The sequence below is a fragment of the Numida meleagris genome, chromosome 4, assembly GCF_002078875.1.
Source record: "Numida meleagris isolate 19003 breed g44 Domestic line chromosome 4, NumMel1.0, whole genome shotgun sequence".
NCBI classification, from domain to species: domain Eukaryota; kingdom Metazoa; phylum Chordata; class Aves; order Galliformes; family Numididae; genus Numida; species Numida meleagris.
This window is the reverse complement of record NC_034412.1, coordinates 1,517,652-1,535,105: the sequence shown is the minus strand read 5'-3', so window position 1 is coordinate 1,535,105 and position 17,454 is coordinate 1,517,652. Positions and strand designations below refer to the sequence as shown.

The window sequence follows — 17,454 nt, the reverse complement described above, 5'->3', positions numbered from 1 at the left end:
CTCTCTCTCTGCTTGCAGCCTCTCATGCAATTGCAGAACGTGTTCCACGGCACCTGCGTTTCACGTGAACATCTAAATACCGTTCTGCACGATGCCCTCGGACAGAAGATCCCAACGCTGCGCTGGGACGCGGTGCCACACATTGGGATGAGTGCTCCAGGGACGTGCATCCCTCCCGCAGCGCTGCTCTCATGGCACATCTCAGCTCTCTGGATGGGCCGGGCAGCAATTCCTGGCAGTACAGCCCTCAAGGCCACGGTGCCACGTTCAGGCAGCCCCAAAGAGAAGCAAAGAAGCAAAAACAAAGCGGAAAAAGAAAAAGCCCTCTGCTGAAAATGCTCTTGCGGAAGTAGCGCATTCTTTATTAATAGACCTAATTTCATGCAGCGAATTAGCATAGCTCCAATGGAAGTGCAAATGCAATCAAACTGAAAAATTCAAATGAGAAGGAGGGAGCCTTCCCCTTTCTTTCTTTGCTTTTTTGTCACAAAAATGATTTTTGCGCGTGTCCTTCAACTGGCTATAGGGACTATGGTAATTAAAGCACTGAAAGCAGCGCAAGCCCCCAGCCTCTAATCTGGAGCTCGGGTCAGCTGTCTGTAGATTCTAATTTGTCCTCTATTTGTATTCATGACAGCAGAACGCTGCATATTGAGCAGCAAAGCAGCGGGAGGGTGCGGCGGTGGGCTTGGAGGTCACATAATTTGATTTCTGAGCAGATTACATGTAACATCCAACATCTAATCTCACACCTGATTTGGCAATAAAATGATATTAAAAGTGATGTTGGGACACCCTCATGATGGGGTGGGGATGCAGAGGCAGTGTTACGAGCAGAGGAACAGCTGCTGGCCCGCACGTGGTGCTGCTTCCCGTGGCTCCAGAGCAGAGGCTGGCGGCTGCTGCAGGTGCGCTGGCAGCCCCATGTGCTTGCGTTGCAGAGCAGCATGTTAAAGGAGAATTCCGGGGTGCAAAATCAGGAGAATTGGTAATTTTGATTTCATGAGGAAAAAAAAACCACAACACTTTGTTGATGAATCTACGGACATGTGAGGCAACCGCTCTAGCTTGAGCAGACAATGTAGGGGCCGCCAGGCAGCACCTCCCCACCGCAGGGCAACTGTAACTGGCCCATCCCTGCAGGATCTGCACTGCTTCACCATTAAGATTTCCACCCACAAGGCTGGGGAGGTCAGGCAGAGAATCACTGGGATTAGCTGAGCCCAAAAGAAAACCACTGTCTGAATTCAGTGATCGGACACAAATCATTTTTCACTTTTTTTCCCCGCTTCTGCAGTAGAAATGAATCTAGCAAAAAATACAGAAAATTGTGCTCTGCAAAACAGAAAATAGAACAAAACCTACTCCCTGCAATGCACACCCAGCATAGAAATGGAACTGCATGGAACTGGTGCTCCCCATGCTATGCTGGGACAACGTGTCATGGGACGCTTCCATGGGCTTGGTATGCCGAGACACTTGTTAAACAATGTAATAAGCTGTTTTCCACTGAAAATAAAACATTTTGTTCTTAATTAGTAGCTGGCCTCACAGACAAATTGATAGACTTTGTTCAACCAGCTTCTCTTCAGGACACATTTCTGTTCATTTCAGAACAACACAGCAGCCTCACAACCTTTTCAAAGGCACCACGGGACAGTTCTTCTGTGGCGTATTAATAAATTTTCCTCCTGCTTTCTCTCCAACTCACCATTGTTCCTCCCTCCCGAACTGACTGTTTTTCCCTTCGCCTTTCCATGCTCAGCCTTTGTAACTATTGCAGGCAAAACAACTGCCAGCACACGAGTCCCTCACAGTGGATACAATGGAAAACCACACAAGCATTTTCCAAAACACAGACTGCAAATGTGCACCAAGAGGAGACTCAATGGATGAGGAATGTGGCTGAGGACTGATGGGGTGCCTCTCCCCGACTCGTGTTATCACCGACCGCTGGTGTGTGTGAGAACTCACATCTAACTCAGCTTCACCTTCTGGCTTGGTGTGCCTACAAAGCCTGGTGCTCCTCGTGCTTTCTCCTCCCTGTGGTGTCTGAAGCCCCAACCCTTCCTCTTCCCAACAAAACGCACCCAGGCTACCCCACTCCTCCGTCTGCGTTTTATTCTTCAGCATCAAACATGCATTCATAGAATCATATCACAGAACCACAGAATGGCTTGGGTTGGAAGGAACCTCAAGGATCACCAAGCTCCAACCCCCCTGCCACAGGCAAGGCCGCATTCTCTAAGTAGGAGCAAGACTCAGTTCCTCTTGGCATCTCACAGTCCCAAACCAAATCGTTAGAATGTTTTGATTCCGAATGAAATTAACTACAGCCAAAAACCCAAAGAGAACCTTTTCCACGTAAACCCAGCATTATCGCTGTGTAGACGTGAATGAGATATTTACGATCACGTGGAAAATTTTTAACCATTCCTTGTAGGTTCCTTGAAGGAACCTAGAACATTCCTTGCTCTGCTAAGATGACATTTTCACCATTGCCTTTGAAACCCGAGAGCTGAGGGCTTCACAGATGCTATGGTTTCCTTCACAAGGACGGAAGAGCCGGTGTGAGGAATATTAAGGTAAAACATCACATTCTAGCAGGCAGCTTTTCTCAGTTCCAAAGAGATTTCATCATACGGACTCAGGGCTGCACTGGGATGCCAGGACCCCAGAATGGAGCGCTGCTGTGCAGCTCTCTGTATCTCGAGGGGAATAACTTTGTTTTTTTTATCACTCCAAGAAGAGTAACTCAGGAAGAAGTTATGAACCACAAAAAAATCTGAAGGAACTTCTCCCTCCGTCCCTTCCCAGCACTACAGCAGGAAAGAGGAGCTCTTCTCATCCACAGTCCCCTTAAATGATCAGATGGGAATTAGAAGCATTCCAACGACCATCTTGCAGGCACATAAGAAAAGAGACCACCTGAACTTCGAGCTGTTTGCAGCCAGCACAAGACAGAGACCTCTCCCACAAGAACACAGCCGGGCAGGAACACACGCAGGGCGATCTTCTTAAAGACAGAGCTGGCAGTTTGGTACGTACTCCTCATGGAAAGTCATCATAGATTTCTAAATCACAACCAAATCCTATTCCATTACACGCAACCACTCTGCTGACAGTCTCCACAAGACAAATCAGAGGAAGAACATTTCACCTTGCAAGCGGTTTGCACAGCATGCTACGTATGTTCCAGAGGAGGAGAGGGCTCCTCGTGCTCAGCTGCACTGGGGCAGCTTGGAGCTGAAGCACTGCCATTGTCAGCTTGGGACTCTTTTTTCCAGAATCATCCACCTCCTACAGACAAAAAGAGCTCCTTCATAAACAAGCGTCTGCCTACACAGCTGTACTGGGAGCTCAGCGCGCTCCCGGTGTAGCGCAAGTGAAACCACAGACTTCAAAGGCAGGGGCCACCTGCGGCGTGGGACAAGCAGCAGCAATAAGCCTCCTGCTTTGAAGCTGAGGTGTCCACGAACCTGTCATCCTACCCCCACGTTAGCTTTAATGAGCAGCAGCCCTCAGAAAGCACTGCTGTGGGGTGGGAATGCAGCGCTGCCGCGGGGGCACGCGTGGATTCGGGAGCATCGCCGTGTCTGTTGTAATAAGTTCTCACGGAGCATCCCGGATAACATAATTACAAAATTAACATAAAAGAAAATACTTCCTTCAGATGTAATGATTGCCCAACGTTCTTTGAAGTGGGGGGAAAAAAAAAGCTGAGCATCCATTTCACCGTTTTTTAAACATCATTAAACTAAAAGTTTATTAAATGTGAACACCTCCAACCTCTTTCAAACACGGAAAAAAACGCAATTGATTAGTTCCAATTTTTCAAAGGTAATTACACCCTACTTTTCATTTCTGTCGAGTACAGCAGGGGCTCCGGGTACCAGACACTCCGTAAGACTTGAGCATTCTACCTGAACCTGTGCAGGACCCGCAGCAACAACTCTGTCAGGAGCAAGACACGCCTGTCATTGCCAGGAACTTCCCCCGAGCAAAAGCTGCTGCTGAACTGACCTGAGTTTGGGCCCCTTGGGTGCTCAGCGCATCATTCAGCGCCAGCCGCTGCCTCAGAAAGGTGCTGAAACTACGCAGGGTCAGCACGGAGCTGGAAGAGCAACAGTGGCTGCTCCATCCCCAGCTGGGGGCACCAACCTGGGCTGCTGCCCAAGCAGCCAGCGCGTGCTAGTTCCTTTGGAACAACCTGATAATGCGACACAAACCTTTCAACTGTCTACCGAAAATAAGAGTTGAAGGGAACTAATTGCCTGAGTTTGTAACAGAGACTACATCCAAGTTCTGAAATACAGAACCCCACTGGAACCTACCCCTTAAAAAAATGGTTTTGCTATACGATGCTTTAGTTACTGAAGAAAAAAAAAATGGATTACCTTCTTCCTTCCTTTTCTTTGCCTCTTCTTCACTCCTCTCCTTAGCTTTTAATGCTTCATCTGCTTTAGCTAAAAAGAAAAGAAACAGAACAAAAAAATTAATAATTAGCTAATGCACCTCACCAAACATTTCTTAGGGAGATCAACCCAATTTCAGATTTGTTTCTGCAGGTCCCACGACGAAGCCAGCGTGCGTGAAAGAACAGAATTTGGTTCTTAGGGTATTTTCTTTCAGGTTATCACTACAGTCAAGGCACCAGCGCAATGGGTGATTTCTGCAGTCAGTAACACTTCAGCACAAATCTCTGCATTTTTCGTAAGCAGAACATGGAAGCACTTGTTCTGACCCCAGCTGTCCCCATGCTCCGGCCACCAACCCGAGCACCAACACAGCAAATGCAGCATGTTTTGAGGAGGATTTGCTGCCACGGGGAGCAACGCACAGGGCCTCTTCTGAGCAGAAGGGAAAAACAAGGCAGTATTTTCAGGGCTGCAGAGTTGCAGATAGTGTTTAAAATCGGAGTCAAATACCTCTTCCTTGGCATTAAATGATGCAGCACACCATCTTCACCGCAAATCACAGCAGCAGTACTTTATTCATGCTCTGACAGCATTCTTTAAAAAGAGTCTCTTTCTCTCCAGAAACCTCTTTGCTTATTACTTAATTATCTACTAGTTGCTCAACTGCAGGGGTTTTCGAACACTTTACTACAGATGTTAAAGAAGATTAAAAATATACAGCACAGTAACAAGGGACTATCAATATACTCTGTAAATTAATTAAATTTCTGTTCTAGCACATCATTTATTCCAAAGCATTAATGTCTCAAAGGAGCCATTCTCTTTTATTGCCATCTCACTGCCTGATGAGCGAACTAAGTGAGAAGAAGTCTCTAACAGCATTACGTGTGATGAAATATTAAGTTTTAAAAAGTATCGCCGTGTCACAAAAAAAAAAGACAAGAAAGAAGCAGAATTCCGAGTTCAGAGCAGGCCTCCGCGTGTACCAAACCCACTGCAAGCCGTGGCACAAGCAGCAAGGTTGGCAAGCACTTGGCCCAGCTGCTGCATCAACTGTGATGCTGCAACACAGAGCTCAGCTCAGCAGCCAAGGTCCTGCTGCCCCAACGTGTCCTGCAAGCAGCAGCTCCCTGCAATGCATGCCTGACAGCGGTGTCATCGTGGTCCTGTACCCACCCCAACATCTGCCTCCATTCACGTGCTTTTATACATAGTTAGACTACATTTAAAGCCATGAAATATTAAAACTTTTCTGCCAGTGAAGATCGTTACAAGAATCTATTAAATGAGGTAATAAAAACAAACTGCTAGCAACTCGAAAGACTTTTACTTCATTTACACTTTATTCTCCCCGGTAAAAGGACAAGGATAATAGAAATTCCATTTCAATTCAATTTTGGTTATATGCGTAATTGTAGATATACCCCTTGAGTCATGTAAAATGCTCAGCTTATGTTTCTTTCAAATTATCCCGCTCGGATTCCCATTCTGCTCCTCACTACTGCCTTCAATATGTATTAGCAGAGCTCATTAGGCTGAAATTTAATAATGCAAACATCAGGTGGATTTCAAGAACCTCCATTATCAGCACAAGATGGATGGCTTATATCGCTCTTGGGCCAACTGGGCACAATTTAGATTCAATAAACCACCATGCCTAGATGTGATTTATCTATTCCACGATGCGACTTTGTTCTTCCTCACTTATTTGCTGCAGCACGGGAGCAATTCATTGGATACCCAACGGTTATCCGAGCAAAGTATTCAAACGCACACGCTCCTGCTCTGTGACTGAATTTCTGCCCCGTATACATGAACTTGAACTTGCCCGTGTGCAACCTTCGTAACCGCAGTTACAGCTTCAGGCAGGGGAAACAGAGATGTCCCTCCACCTCCCAGTTAATTACGTGGACAATGGAGCCATTCGGGAAGTACAGTGAGGACAATCTCCTGCACAGAATCGCTCATTAACAGCAACTTAACTCAGCCAATCCATGTGCAGAGCAGCAAGGCTCTGAGGTCACAGGCACTGCCCGCTGCGACCTCCCCAGGTCAGCAAGGCCACTGTGTAAGAGCTCCATGCCAACAGCCCTCCAGAAAGTCCTTTGAATCCTCCATCACTACTCACCCACCACGCACCATGGAAAAACACCATTTGTTTTGATCGAGTCAGGTTGCGATGAACGCTGCTGCAGGAGCCTTACACCTTGTTCCACCTTGTTCCAAAGCACAACGAGCTGCAGAACGCAGCCCCACGCGCTGTGTTGTTGGAGCTGGTATGTGGAGCAGAAAGCCCTTCTGCTGCACCACTGCCCTCCCTGCAGAGGAGAGGCAGCCACTTAGCATCCTGAGCAGACCACAGCGTCACAGAACTATTCAGGTTGAGAAAGAGCTCTGAGATCCCCAGGCCCAATGCCAGCCCACCAACCATGACCCCAAGGGCCACATCCCCACAGCTCTGAACGCCTCCAGGAACGGTGACCCCACCACCCCCTGGGCAGCTGTGCCAGCGTCCGACCGCTCTTTCTGAGAAGAAATATTCCCTAATATCCACCCTGAACCTCCCCTGATGTAATTGGAGGCCATCAGCTCCTGTCTGGTGGCTGCTAGCTGGGAGCAGAGGCCGGCCCCCCCGGCTGTGACCTCCTTTCAGGCACTGCAGAGAGCAGCAGTCTGCGTGTGCTTGATCCCAGAACCTGAGTGCTGAGGCTGCTCCTGCACGGGGGCTTCCTGCACAGGGAACAGCCAGCGCGGCAGAATCTGACCGCTCACAGAGCTCCCTAAAATATAAAATAAATACATGAAGAGGTGCTCCAGCTGACAGACAGCATCTAAGAGCTCATCCAGCCCCAGATAAAGCTACAATTCCACGGATTATTTTTTTCCTCTGGAGCTTCCTGGCTATAAAAAAAATTAAAACCCAAAGAGATGTCATGTTGCTGTGGCGAGGCTCCGTCCAAACCCCTGATGTCAGTGCTCTGGTGACAGTTTGTGCCCAAATCAGTCAACAGTTAAAATCACAGCGTGACCAACACGGCCTCAAGCTTTGCTTAATGCTATGCACTTAAATAAAAACCCTAAAATACCTTAAACCATTTCCCCTATTATTAGACAAGAAGTGTGATTAAGCATCCTGTTAAACCCCAGCTATGTCAGCCCGTTAAAGTCCCCGGCTCTCAGCTGCTCACCGCACCCTGCTCACTCTGCTGTGCTCCAGGACCAAGGGCCGCCTTCAGCTGGCAACGGCGGCGTCAAAAAAAAAATGGCAAAAATCAATGGGTTTGCATGAAAACACACAGTCTGACTGCACGACGTTACGCTGACAGGAAATGTTGGAACCATCTCTTTGGAGACTACACCTGGTGGAACAAAAAGAGCAAGCAGCTTTCCCAGGAAAAAAGAAGAAGAGAGGAAACAAATGGTCTTCACAAATAAATCATCTTCTGAATAGCACCGATGATGGGCATCAGCATGCCTCTGTTCCAGAGCAGCTAGAACCAATGGCTGTCAATGCACCATAAAGATTCAGTGCACGGACATCACTGCGCCTGCTGCAGTTAGTTCTGCTAGAAACGTCTCACAAGCCACAGGTACGAGGCTGAACACCCTCTGCGTGTCATTTTCTTTTGATTACTGAATATGGGAGAAAACAGCAGCAAAAACGAACTTTAGAATTGCAACAGTTTCTCTTCCCGTGTTCATATGAGAGGGCTGGAAGTGGATGATCCTTAAGGCTCCTCCCAACCCAAGCCGTTCTGCGATTCTATGTATCCCGTAACACACTGAAAGAGGACAATTCTCCCCAGGCTTTCACCATTAATTTCTCATCTGCAGACCGTCACAGTGCCCACCTGGGTTAATACTTTCCTACAGGCCAACACGGCCCCATTCACTGGCGTGGGCACATCGGTAACTTGCACAGGAGTTACCCAGAGCCACGGCCCAGCAGGGGTGGGAGCAGAACAACCCCTCACCCTTCCCAGTGCAGGCAGAAGGAGGAAAGTGCAGGAAAAGGCAACGTTTGGGAAGCGCAGTTGGAAGGACTGAAGGGTGCTCACCCATCCTGCAGCGCACCAGCACACTCAGCACGCAGGGCTGTCAGTTGCTCCACTTCCAAAAAACACACCAAGATAAAACCTGAGCTTGTCAGAGCGCTCATCATCGACAAATCACAAGGCTTAGGGAACAAAAATATGTATGCAGCGTAACTGGGAACTTCCCAACTCCTCAGACTTGTACAAATACACGCTGCACAGTTCGATGTGGAGGAAGAAAGGCAGGCAAACTCAGAAGGAACACGAGGGCCCCGCACCCAGCACACGATGCTAATCAGAAAGGCTTTCACCGTTTTTTTTTTTTAAACACAAACATTTTTGCACTTATAAAATATTCAGTCAGCTCACATGTAAAAATACAACGGTAATCCATTATTAATTTACAAGGCCTTATTTAATTTACATGCTATTTTTCTCTAGTATATCGAATTTATCGAGGCTTGCGGCAGTGCTCTCTGCTAAATATTCATATGCTGACAAGCAAAGTTAGCTAGCAGGCATCCCAAAAATTCCACCCCAAACTCACAGCAGTGGATCTGTACCAGACTGTCCCAGGCAGGAGCAGGCTCCAGCAGCTGCCGCTCCACAAACACACCTCGGTGTAACCAGGATTGCGCTGTTCCTTCTGCATTTTTGTCTTTCCATTCCGAGCTGGAAAAGGCTCCTGGCATCGCTGCAAGCACAGACCTGCTCCTGTGCCTGGAGGTGTTCTGGAGCTGCTGAGATGTGGCACTGAGGTCACGGGCACGGTGCAGGTGGGGCTGGGGATCTTAGGTCTTTTTCAACCCCAACGATTCCTATGATTCTCAGCTTCCGTTTCTCCCTAAGGAGGATGTCCTGCATCCTCTCTGGCAGGTTCGCACCTCAAGAAAAACCTACCCAAAATGCAAACCCCGAGTACCTTCTTCCCCTCGTCCTACCGTTGGCTACAACCAACCTGTCCATGAAGGCACGGACCCTTTGGCACCATCCAGGCAATCCCGTTGCTCTCTTCTGTTCATCGCCACACCTTTCGGAGCGCTGCCTGCTGCTGGGTATGCACTGCTTGGGGCTGCGGCAAAGCGCAGCAGAAAGAGGGAACTTCTCACATCCACGATCCGCACAGGGCAGAACAGCCCAAGTTATCCCAAGTCAAGACGGGTTAAATATTAACAAACTTCAGCGGAGAGGGGAGCGCGTCCACCCTTGCCCGGGCCATTAGCATTCTGCTCGTAAATCTGCGAGCAAAAAATAGGCTGGGAAGGGACAATGGGTGCCGGGAAGCAAAAGGTGAAAGCTGACAGATAAAATGCAGGGACGGCAAGCAGGCCAGCCTCCCCGAAGGCTCCCCATAGCCCGGTTACTGCCTACTGTATTAAGACTGCCTTTCTCATCACTTAATGCTTATTTTCATCACTTTGCTTAAAATATTGATAATCAATTAGGGCTACGTCTGTTTTGCCACAGAATCTGTGTCACAGTCTATCAGACTGTCAGGGCCAATTCAATCCTCATTCAAAGTTAATTTTTTCTTCATAAATCTGCCTTTGGAGGAGTCATTAGGCGCAGAACATAGCCCGAGGTGCAATCACCTATTCTCTTTCATTAGCGGCAGGCAGGGAAGGTGAGGGAGATTATTAGAACTTTGGAATGATCACAAAGCAGCGTGCTGCCTGTCAGATCCCCCCAACATTTAATTCATCTCGCCAACTCGCCGGCGCGCTCTGCCAACAGCTCTAAATGGACATTATTCATGAACATCTGTGACATGCTGAATATTCCGGACCGCGAGTGATGAAAAAGCAGTGCCCCTTTTGACTTTAAAATTAATTCTATGGTCAAAACAATTAAGAATATAACAAACATGGTTTGTGATGTTATTTTCAGTCCTCCAAGATAGCCCCTTAAAAAGCCACTCTTGCAGAAATGTGTAAGCTCCAAGCAGTGTAGCCCAATGTTTTATGGTACTGAAGAATGCTTTTCCTTTACTATGGAAATAACAAATTTGGGGTTTTTAGCAATTACTGACTTAGCTAGCTGCAGGATCTGGTTTGCTGATACGTTTCTAAACTGCAGCCAAATGAAATGACACACTGGATTTTAATAAGATGCCACATTAAATTACAGCACGCTTTACTCATGGTGGACAATCAGCTGCAGCATGCAAAACAGCTTTCCGAAATCAAATGCATTTATGGCTTCTTCTCCAGTTAACGTGAGAGCAGTGTGGCTGCTGTGACACTTCTCAGGTAAGAGCAGCAGAAATGCTGGTACAAAATCTGGCATCCACAGAAAAGAAAGAACACCTGAGTCTCTATGCAGTGTTCCCCAGTACATGCAAGGTTCTGGGGACTGTAGATACTTGGAGGAAAATTTACATCTAATGAAATAACATCAACAAGTTCCTCTAATTTCATCATGGAAGTCAGAAGAATAAGACTTCCTTGTTTTTCCTGTTATTATTGCTACAAAAACGGTGTTACCATCAGCAAAGTCCTTGCTGCCCCATCATTCACCTCCCCAGATATTTTTGTCTTCCTGCAGCAAAATCAAGGGCCAGATCCATAGCAAATCCAAGCTGGCGCAATTCCATTGAATTCAATGCAACTGAGGACATTTACTCCAGCTGAGGATCTGGCACTAAGTATTTAGAATAATAAAGGGGACTTAATAAGCAGATCTTGGCTACGTACGCTCCTCTATTATTTAGTGCATTTCTGATTTCTTTCTTTCTCACACACTGTTTCCCACACACACACACACTTCTGATAAAAAATTCAACTGAAATATGTTTTAACACTAAGGATTAATTGGCTTAAATTGCTTCCGTGGCTTCTGACTCATTGTGCTGGATGCTATTCAATATCGCAAAGACTTGCTCCGAGGAGGCTCCGCTTCACCAGCGCAGACATGGCTCTGCAGCCAACCCGAGGGTCACCAGCTGAGCACAGGGAGGCACCGCTGCTGGATGCAGCTCTGGTCTCGTAGAGAAAATCAGTTCTTAGAACAACGTGATAATTCAACAGCGATGAATAAATGGCAGCTTCTACCTGAGCGGCCTTCTCCTGGGGGAAAGGGTTGCGAAAAGGAGGGGAGAGCTCAGCTCCAGGCTGTGCCCTTTCTTCCCTGAAAATTACCCTCCTCTACTGTGCTAAAAAGGACAGAAGGCAGCAAAGACTGGGGGAGAACCAATAAAATCCAGACACAAAAGTTCTGAAGTAAAGGATGATTCTGTGCTATGGCCTTCAGGAACAGTTTTCAGCTCAACTGGAGAACTGAGGAGCGATCAACACGAAAACCTCCAAACCTGGACTCTACCTATTTAAATTGCTCTTAAAACAGTATTTGGATGGAGCTAATTCTCTTCTCTACTGTTCAATGCAGATAGAGACCTTTTTCTTTCTTACTTCTATATTTTTTACTCTTACTTTCTTTTGGAAAACACGGTGGGGAGCTGCCCACCCATTTCCTCCCTGTGAACACAGTGCCAGGAGCTCCTTGTGGAGCTGCACAGAACAGTCCCACCTTACCCTTACATCTTCACCAGCTCAGAGGGAATTTCAGTGCCCTAACGATGATTTGAATTGATACTTGCCAGGCAAAATTAAATTAGGAAGCCACAGTATCAAAACATGATTGCGTCTTACATCCCAGTCTCTTAAATTCAGTTGCAACTATAAAACAGAATATAAAGGAGCTACGTTGAAAAGGAAAGAAACCAATGTGCTTAACACTTAATTACATGCTCCTGTGAAAATAGCGCTTTTGTATTACATATAAGATCAGATCGAAATTAATAGCTGCTATTTGGATGAGAACTTTGAAAAACAGATGTAAAAACACTGAAGAACATTCATGCCTATTTGTGAGAAGGTGGTTCTTTATGGAAATTTATGGAAATGTGGGAGCTCGCTACCACGCAGAAGAAACGAACGATGGAAAAGATAAACACATCGCTTCCTTAAAAACAACAACAGAAAAGCAAACAAACAAGTAAGATTAACATCGTCTTTATGAAGTGCAAGAACTTCTTTTCTACAGCAAAACTCACGCCAAATGAGAGCTGTGAAAGCAATAATGTCAATTACAAGTGACGGTGGAACACTGAGAAACAGAGCTGTTATCGCCCGGCACCCGTCGCTGACAGACCGGTGCTCTTCAGACCAGGGTAGATCGTGAGCCACTTTGGAAGGGTTGCGACTGGAAAATAAAACTTTGAGATTCCTCTAAAATTAATTAGGAAGAACAAGAGGCAGGCAAGATGGCAAAACCAACTGCGGAATCCCATTGCTAAGATACAGAAGACGTCTACAACCTCGGTGCAACAAATGCTTGTGAAGTCACCGCACCCATGACGTACTGTTAGTTCATGTTGGTTTGTTTCTTCCAGCTGAGACCCTGGGGAGAGCAGAGCACCGAGAAGATCCCAAACCAGGCCATGCAACCCCCAGGGAAGCATCCCTCCTCCAGCCACCCAGCCCCAGGCACCTGCTGGCCTCACGTGGGAAATTACCTCTGTTAACCGCTGCGCCAGACGAACGTAACAGCTAACCCACAGCACTTCACAAATAAATGATGCGAGTTTGAAAAAAAAAAATAAAAATTATCTACTTAAAGTAAAGATATTTAATTTATTTCTGGAAAACAAAGCAAAATTGACAACGGATTTCAAACCCGATTGTGACTTCAGCCTGATATTGAGCGCGACAGTCGGCTTTCCTTTCGGGGCTAATAGCAGAATTCAGCCTGACAGTGTGTCAGCAAATGTGGAAAAATTCTGTCGCAAAACTTGGATTCAGAATGAACCCTCCTTTCATCTGCCAACGGCGAGATGTCAGGAATCACCGCGCTGAGTGAAAACCACATGGATGACAACTAATCTGCCCATCAAAAGGAAGTAATAAACAGGGGAGCACTTATAAACCATTACGAAAAACAGCACCGAGAAAAGCCAAGGCAGCCCAGGGAACCTGCTGAGGGCGCCGAGAAATTCTATCTCGTGCTTTCGAACCAAATAAAAACCTAAGGAATAAAAATGGGAAAGCGGCTCCTGTTAGCGATGCCGTCGTCAGAGACCCACCCACACAGCACTCATAACAACTCATTCTGCTTTGATAGCCTCATGTAAGGCCCCACAGTAACACGGGATGCACTTTCAGAAGTACAATACAGTGCAAACTTAATAATGAATGGGGTGCAATGAATATACGAATAATGTTGCAAGAACCAGGAGGCATTTTATAGATGTTCTGAAGACAGAACCTTTCCCATCTGCTGGAGACAATTTTCCATTTTCACCACGATGTTAATGAAAAATCTGTGTGAAACAACGACAAAAAAAAAGGATCAAAAATGTTTTCTGCTTTTTTTTTCTTTTTTTTAAATGGAAGACGCCCATTACACCAGTGGAAGCTTAAAACTACCACAACCAACAAACACCAAGACATCATAAAAACAAGAAGCAAAAAATTGTTTTCGAGCATCATCGTCCAAACATCAGCATGGAACACACAGATCTGGAACGGGGCACACAAATGCTGCGGAGGAAGGGAATGTCCAGCTCCAGCCACAGCCAACTGCCAGGATTTACTGTGCTTTAACGGCAAAATCATAAGACAGGCATCCAAAAGAACTTGACATCTGGCACCAAAAGGGGGAGTGTGTGTCAAGGAAAGATTTGTGTGAAAGACTTATTGCTGGTGCCAACACACACTCAATTACACTTGTGATAGCCTTGAGAGCGGGGCGTACAAAGCCCAGCGAAACGTGGGCTTCCGCGCCGCAGCACAGCTCTCGTCCTGATGGAAAAAAAAAAAATTATGGGAAACTATACATCCTCAGCTTGTATCATTAACCACTATAATCATTTACTGTACACGGCATTATTAAATATTCCCCGGGGATAAAAGGAGTAAATATATTGCTTAAAAATTCAGGAGCTGACTGTAAAATTTCATTCCAGATTAAGCGCTGAAGATGAAGAAACGCTGCCGAAAACAAACAATTTATCTTCACTACGCACAGTCAGATCGCTCTTGGAATTACGCCAGAGGCTACGTGGGTTTGAATCCAATAGCTGCATTAAAAGAAAAGCACACCCATAGCACACAGCACTCGGAACACCGCTGAGTAAAGTTTCCTGCGCTACCGCTTAAATAATGCAGAAAGGAATTGGGGGGTATCAAACGTTTTTCTCAAGTGTTGTACGTCCTCGTATATTTCAAATAAATGTTCGTTTCTGAAACTTCTATTAAAATCTATTCGAGTAAAAGGGAAATTAGAAACCTCAGAGATTCCAAGCCAAAAAAAAGGACTGATTTCTGGGAGAGGATTTCAGAGAGATTTGTCATCGGTGAGAAAGCCCCCTCCAAGGGCATGCATCTTACAATATACACATGCATCTACACTTACTCATCCGCAACCTTGAGAGATTCCAACTGGCTCTCATAAGTCTGGACAGCTTAATTTTAGTACAGACATGTGCGTCTATGTATTTGTATAGAGCTATAACAAAGTAATAAATAAGCAGCCTTATTCAATGCCAGAGATTCCACACACTTTCTTCAATGAGATTTCATTTCCAGCCAACTTTAACTTACGGTTGCAGCGCTCTGCAAAGCCTGTTTTTTGCAGTTTACTATTTCTCCCATGATTAGAAAATGCAAACAATTGGAAGTACTGGAAGCTGACTGTTGAATAGCATATAGCTGCTCTGACGAGGAAGGGGAATGCCCAGAGACCTTGCTGAATCGATGGTCCCTCATCCAAAACCAATTAATTATATTCTGAACTTACACCCTTTGTATAGAATCTGTACTTTCAGTAGAATATCTGATAATCAATTAGAATCAACTTGTGTTCAAGTGCATTCCTGAGAATGACAGCTTCTACGAGAGGAAAAAACCCACTTCTTGTAGGAGTACAGGCAACCATCTATGGAAACCGCTGAGCCTAAGGCTATGTCTACAACAACCAACAATGCATGCACAAAGAGAGGAGCTGGGAGCAGAGTTCCCATGCACAAGACCCAGTGCCTGCCTGCGAGGCTCTGCTTGCCCAGAGCTGCTGCAGCTCAGCTTCGTGTGGTCTTGATCCCATAAGTTCATTACAGACCCCCCCGGCAGAGAAGAACACTTTATACCAGCACAAGGACTCACGGGGCAGAGAAGACAACCTGTGAGTGGCCATTTTCTGAGCCATGTGGAGCTGCCTTCCCCATTCCTCACACTTCTTTCCTAGTTCTGAAGATGGCAAATGATACTCACAGGAGACAGATGAGGCCGGGAAGCTACAGAGGTGTTGCAGGGACACAGAGCTGCTCAGCACATGGGGAAGGCTGCCGATGCCTCCCCTCCTACTCAGCATGGTACTACGGTAACACGATGGCTCTTTGCTCACACTATATAAAAAAAAATCTGACCTTGTTTTCAGGATAACTTTCAGAGATTTTTTTTTTAAGATTATTTTAAAAATATTGGATGTACATTGCAACCAGAGCAACAAACCCTCTGAAAAATAGCTGCTCTAATTACCATTTTCTTACAGCACTCAATTTCGGCTCCTTTGAAGAAGCTCAGCTCAATAACGGGCAGGGCAGAGGTGCTGGCAGCCTGCATGACCAAAGCAGCAGCAGCAGGCAGCCCCTGCTCAGGGTGGGCACAGCTCAGCCCCGGGCCCAGGTGCGTGTCCTGCCGTGCCCTGCCACCCCCCGCGCTGGGCCATCGCGCCCCATCGATCTCCTCCAAATCTCCCGAATAATAGATTTCCAGACAACACAGCCCAAGTTGACGAAAGCTCTTTAATTACATCACCGCTGAAAGGAAATCATTGATCAATGGCATTATGGGAGAATAAACCGCCCCCCAAAGCAGATCAAAGCCGAGGCAGCAGCGAGCAGCTCCCCATTTGGGACCGTGCCTCCATTAGTGCCCACGGACACGCGCAGAGCCCGCGCTAACACATGCTGCTCGCCGCCGTTCTGAAGCTCTCCCTGGCAGGTGTCATGCTCTAAGCGTGGTTTTTGATTGCTCTAATTAAATATAATATTATCAACAGATCTTCATATTGATCCCTGAAACCCCTCTTCTAAATAGAAAATTAAAAGCTCTGAGGGAGGGACTTCGAGGCTAACAGGTAGTTGCAATGTTTTTCATCCGACATCAGCTTTCTGTGTTGTATTTCCTAAATGTACTATTGATTTCTTACTGCTGCAAGCACAAAAACGTGGTATTTTTCTTCATTACAGTAACGTTATCTGCTGCCGCCAGCTAAATAAAATAATCACGAACAACAAAAAACACCCATTGTTTTAAGTGAGTCTAACAAACATAAAGAAGCAGCGATGTTCTTCTTTAAAATTGTTTTAGACCTATTTTAAAACAAACTTAAGAATAATGATATGTATTTTTTTAAACATCAAGTTTCTTTCCAGCAGCAGGCGATTGAAATATTCCAGCACGGATATCTGCACATTGCGTAAGCTCTCATCTATAAAGGCAGGCTGAAGAAAAAGGAGAAAACCAAACACGGCACTAAAAAGATGAGGTGGTTGGTTTGGTGTTTTTTTTTTTTTTTTTTTTTTTTGCAGCCCTGTCTGGATGTTTGCTATTACCAGGATCAATTACCCATTAATCAAATCATAAATGACTATATAATCCCCAACTTTGTCTTTTAAAAACTCATTTAGCGTTATCACTTCTCTCTGGCAGAAATACGCGGCGCTAATAGGCACGCTCTCCCCGCGCTACATCTCCCCTTATTCATTTCCTATTCCCTCAGGTGGTTCTCGTTGCTAATGCCCAAATGGCATCAACCTGTTGTTTAGCACAGCCATGAAAAGGCAAGCCTGCTGGCTAATTTACCAAGGGATTAAAGCCCTGCAACCACTTCAATCTGTTACTTTGTCTCGGTGTAAAAGCCCTGCCCATGACAGCCAGGCTCCCAGCGAAAGGGAAAATCTCATTTTGAGAAAGAGAAATTCAAAGTGGGAGACGTTTAAAGTA

At 46.0% G+C, this 17,454-nt stretch overlaps 1 protein-coding gene across 4 annotated transcripts in view; it reads right to left on the bottom strand.

Moving 5' to 3' along the window:
• Positions 1 to 17,454, bottom strand: part of RSRC1 (arginine and serine rich coiled-coil 1) — a 112,859-nt gene that overhangs the window by 10,568 nt on the left and 84,837 nt on the right. For all 4 annotated transcript variants that reach the window (XM_021393572.1, XM_021393569.1, XM_021393571.1 and 1 more), the window contains one exon: positions 4,398 to 4,466. In XM_021393572.1, the coding sequence (XP_021249247.1) occupies positions 4,398 to 4,466 (69 nt within the window). The remainder of the gene's footprint in view (positions 1 to 4,397; positions 4,467 to 17,454) is intronic.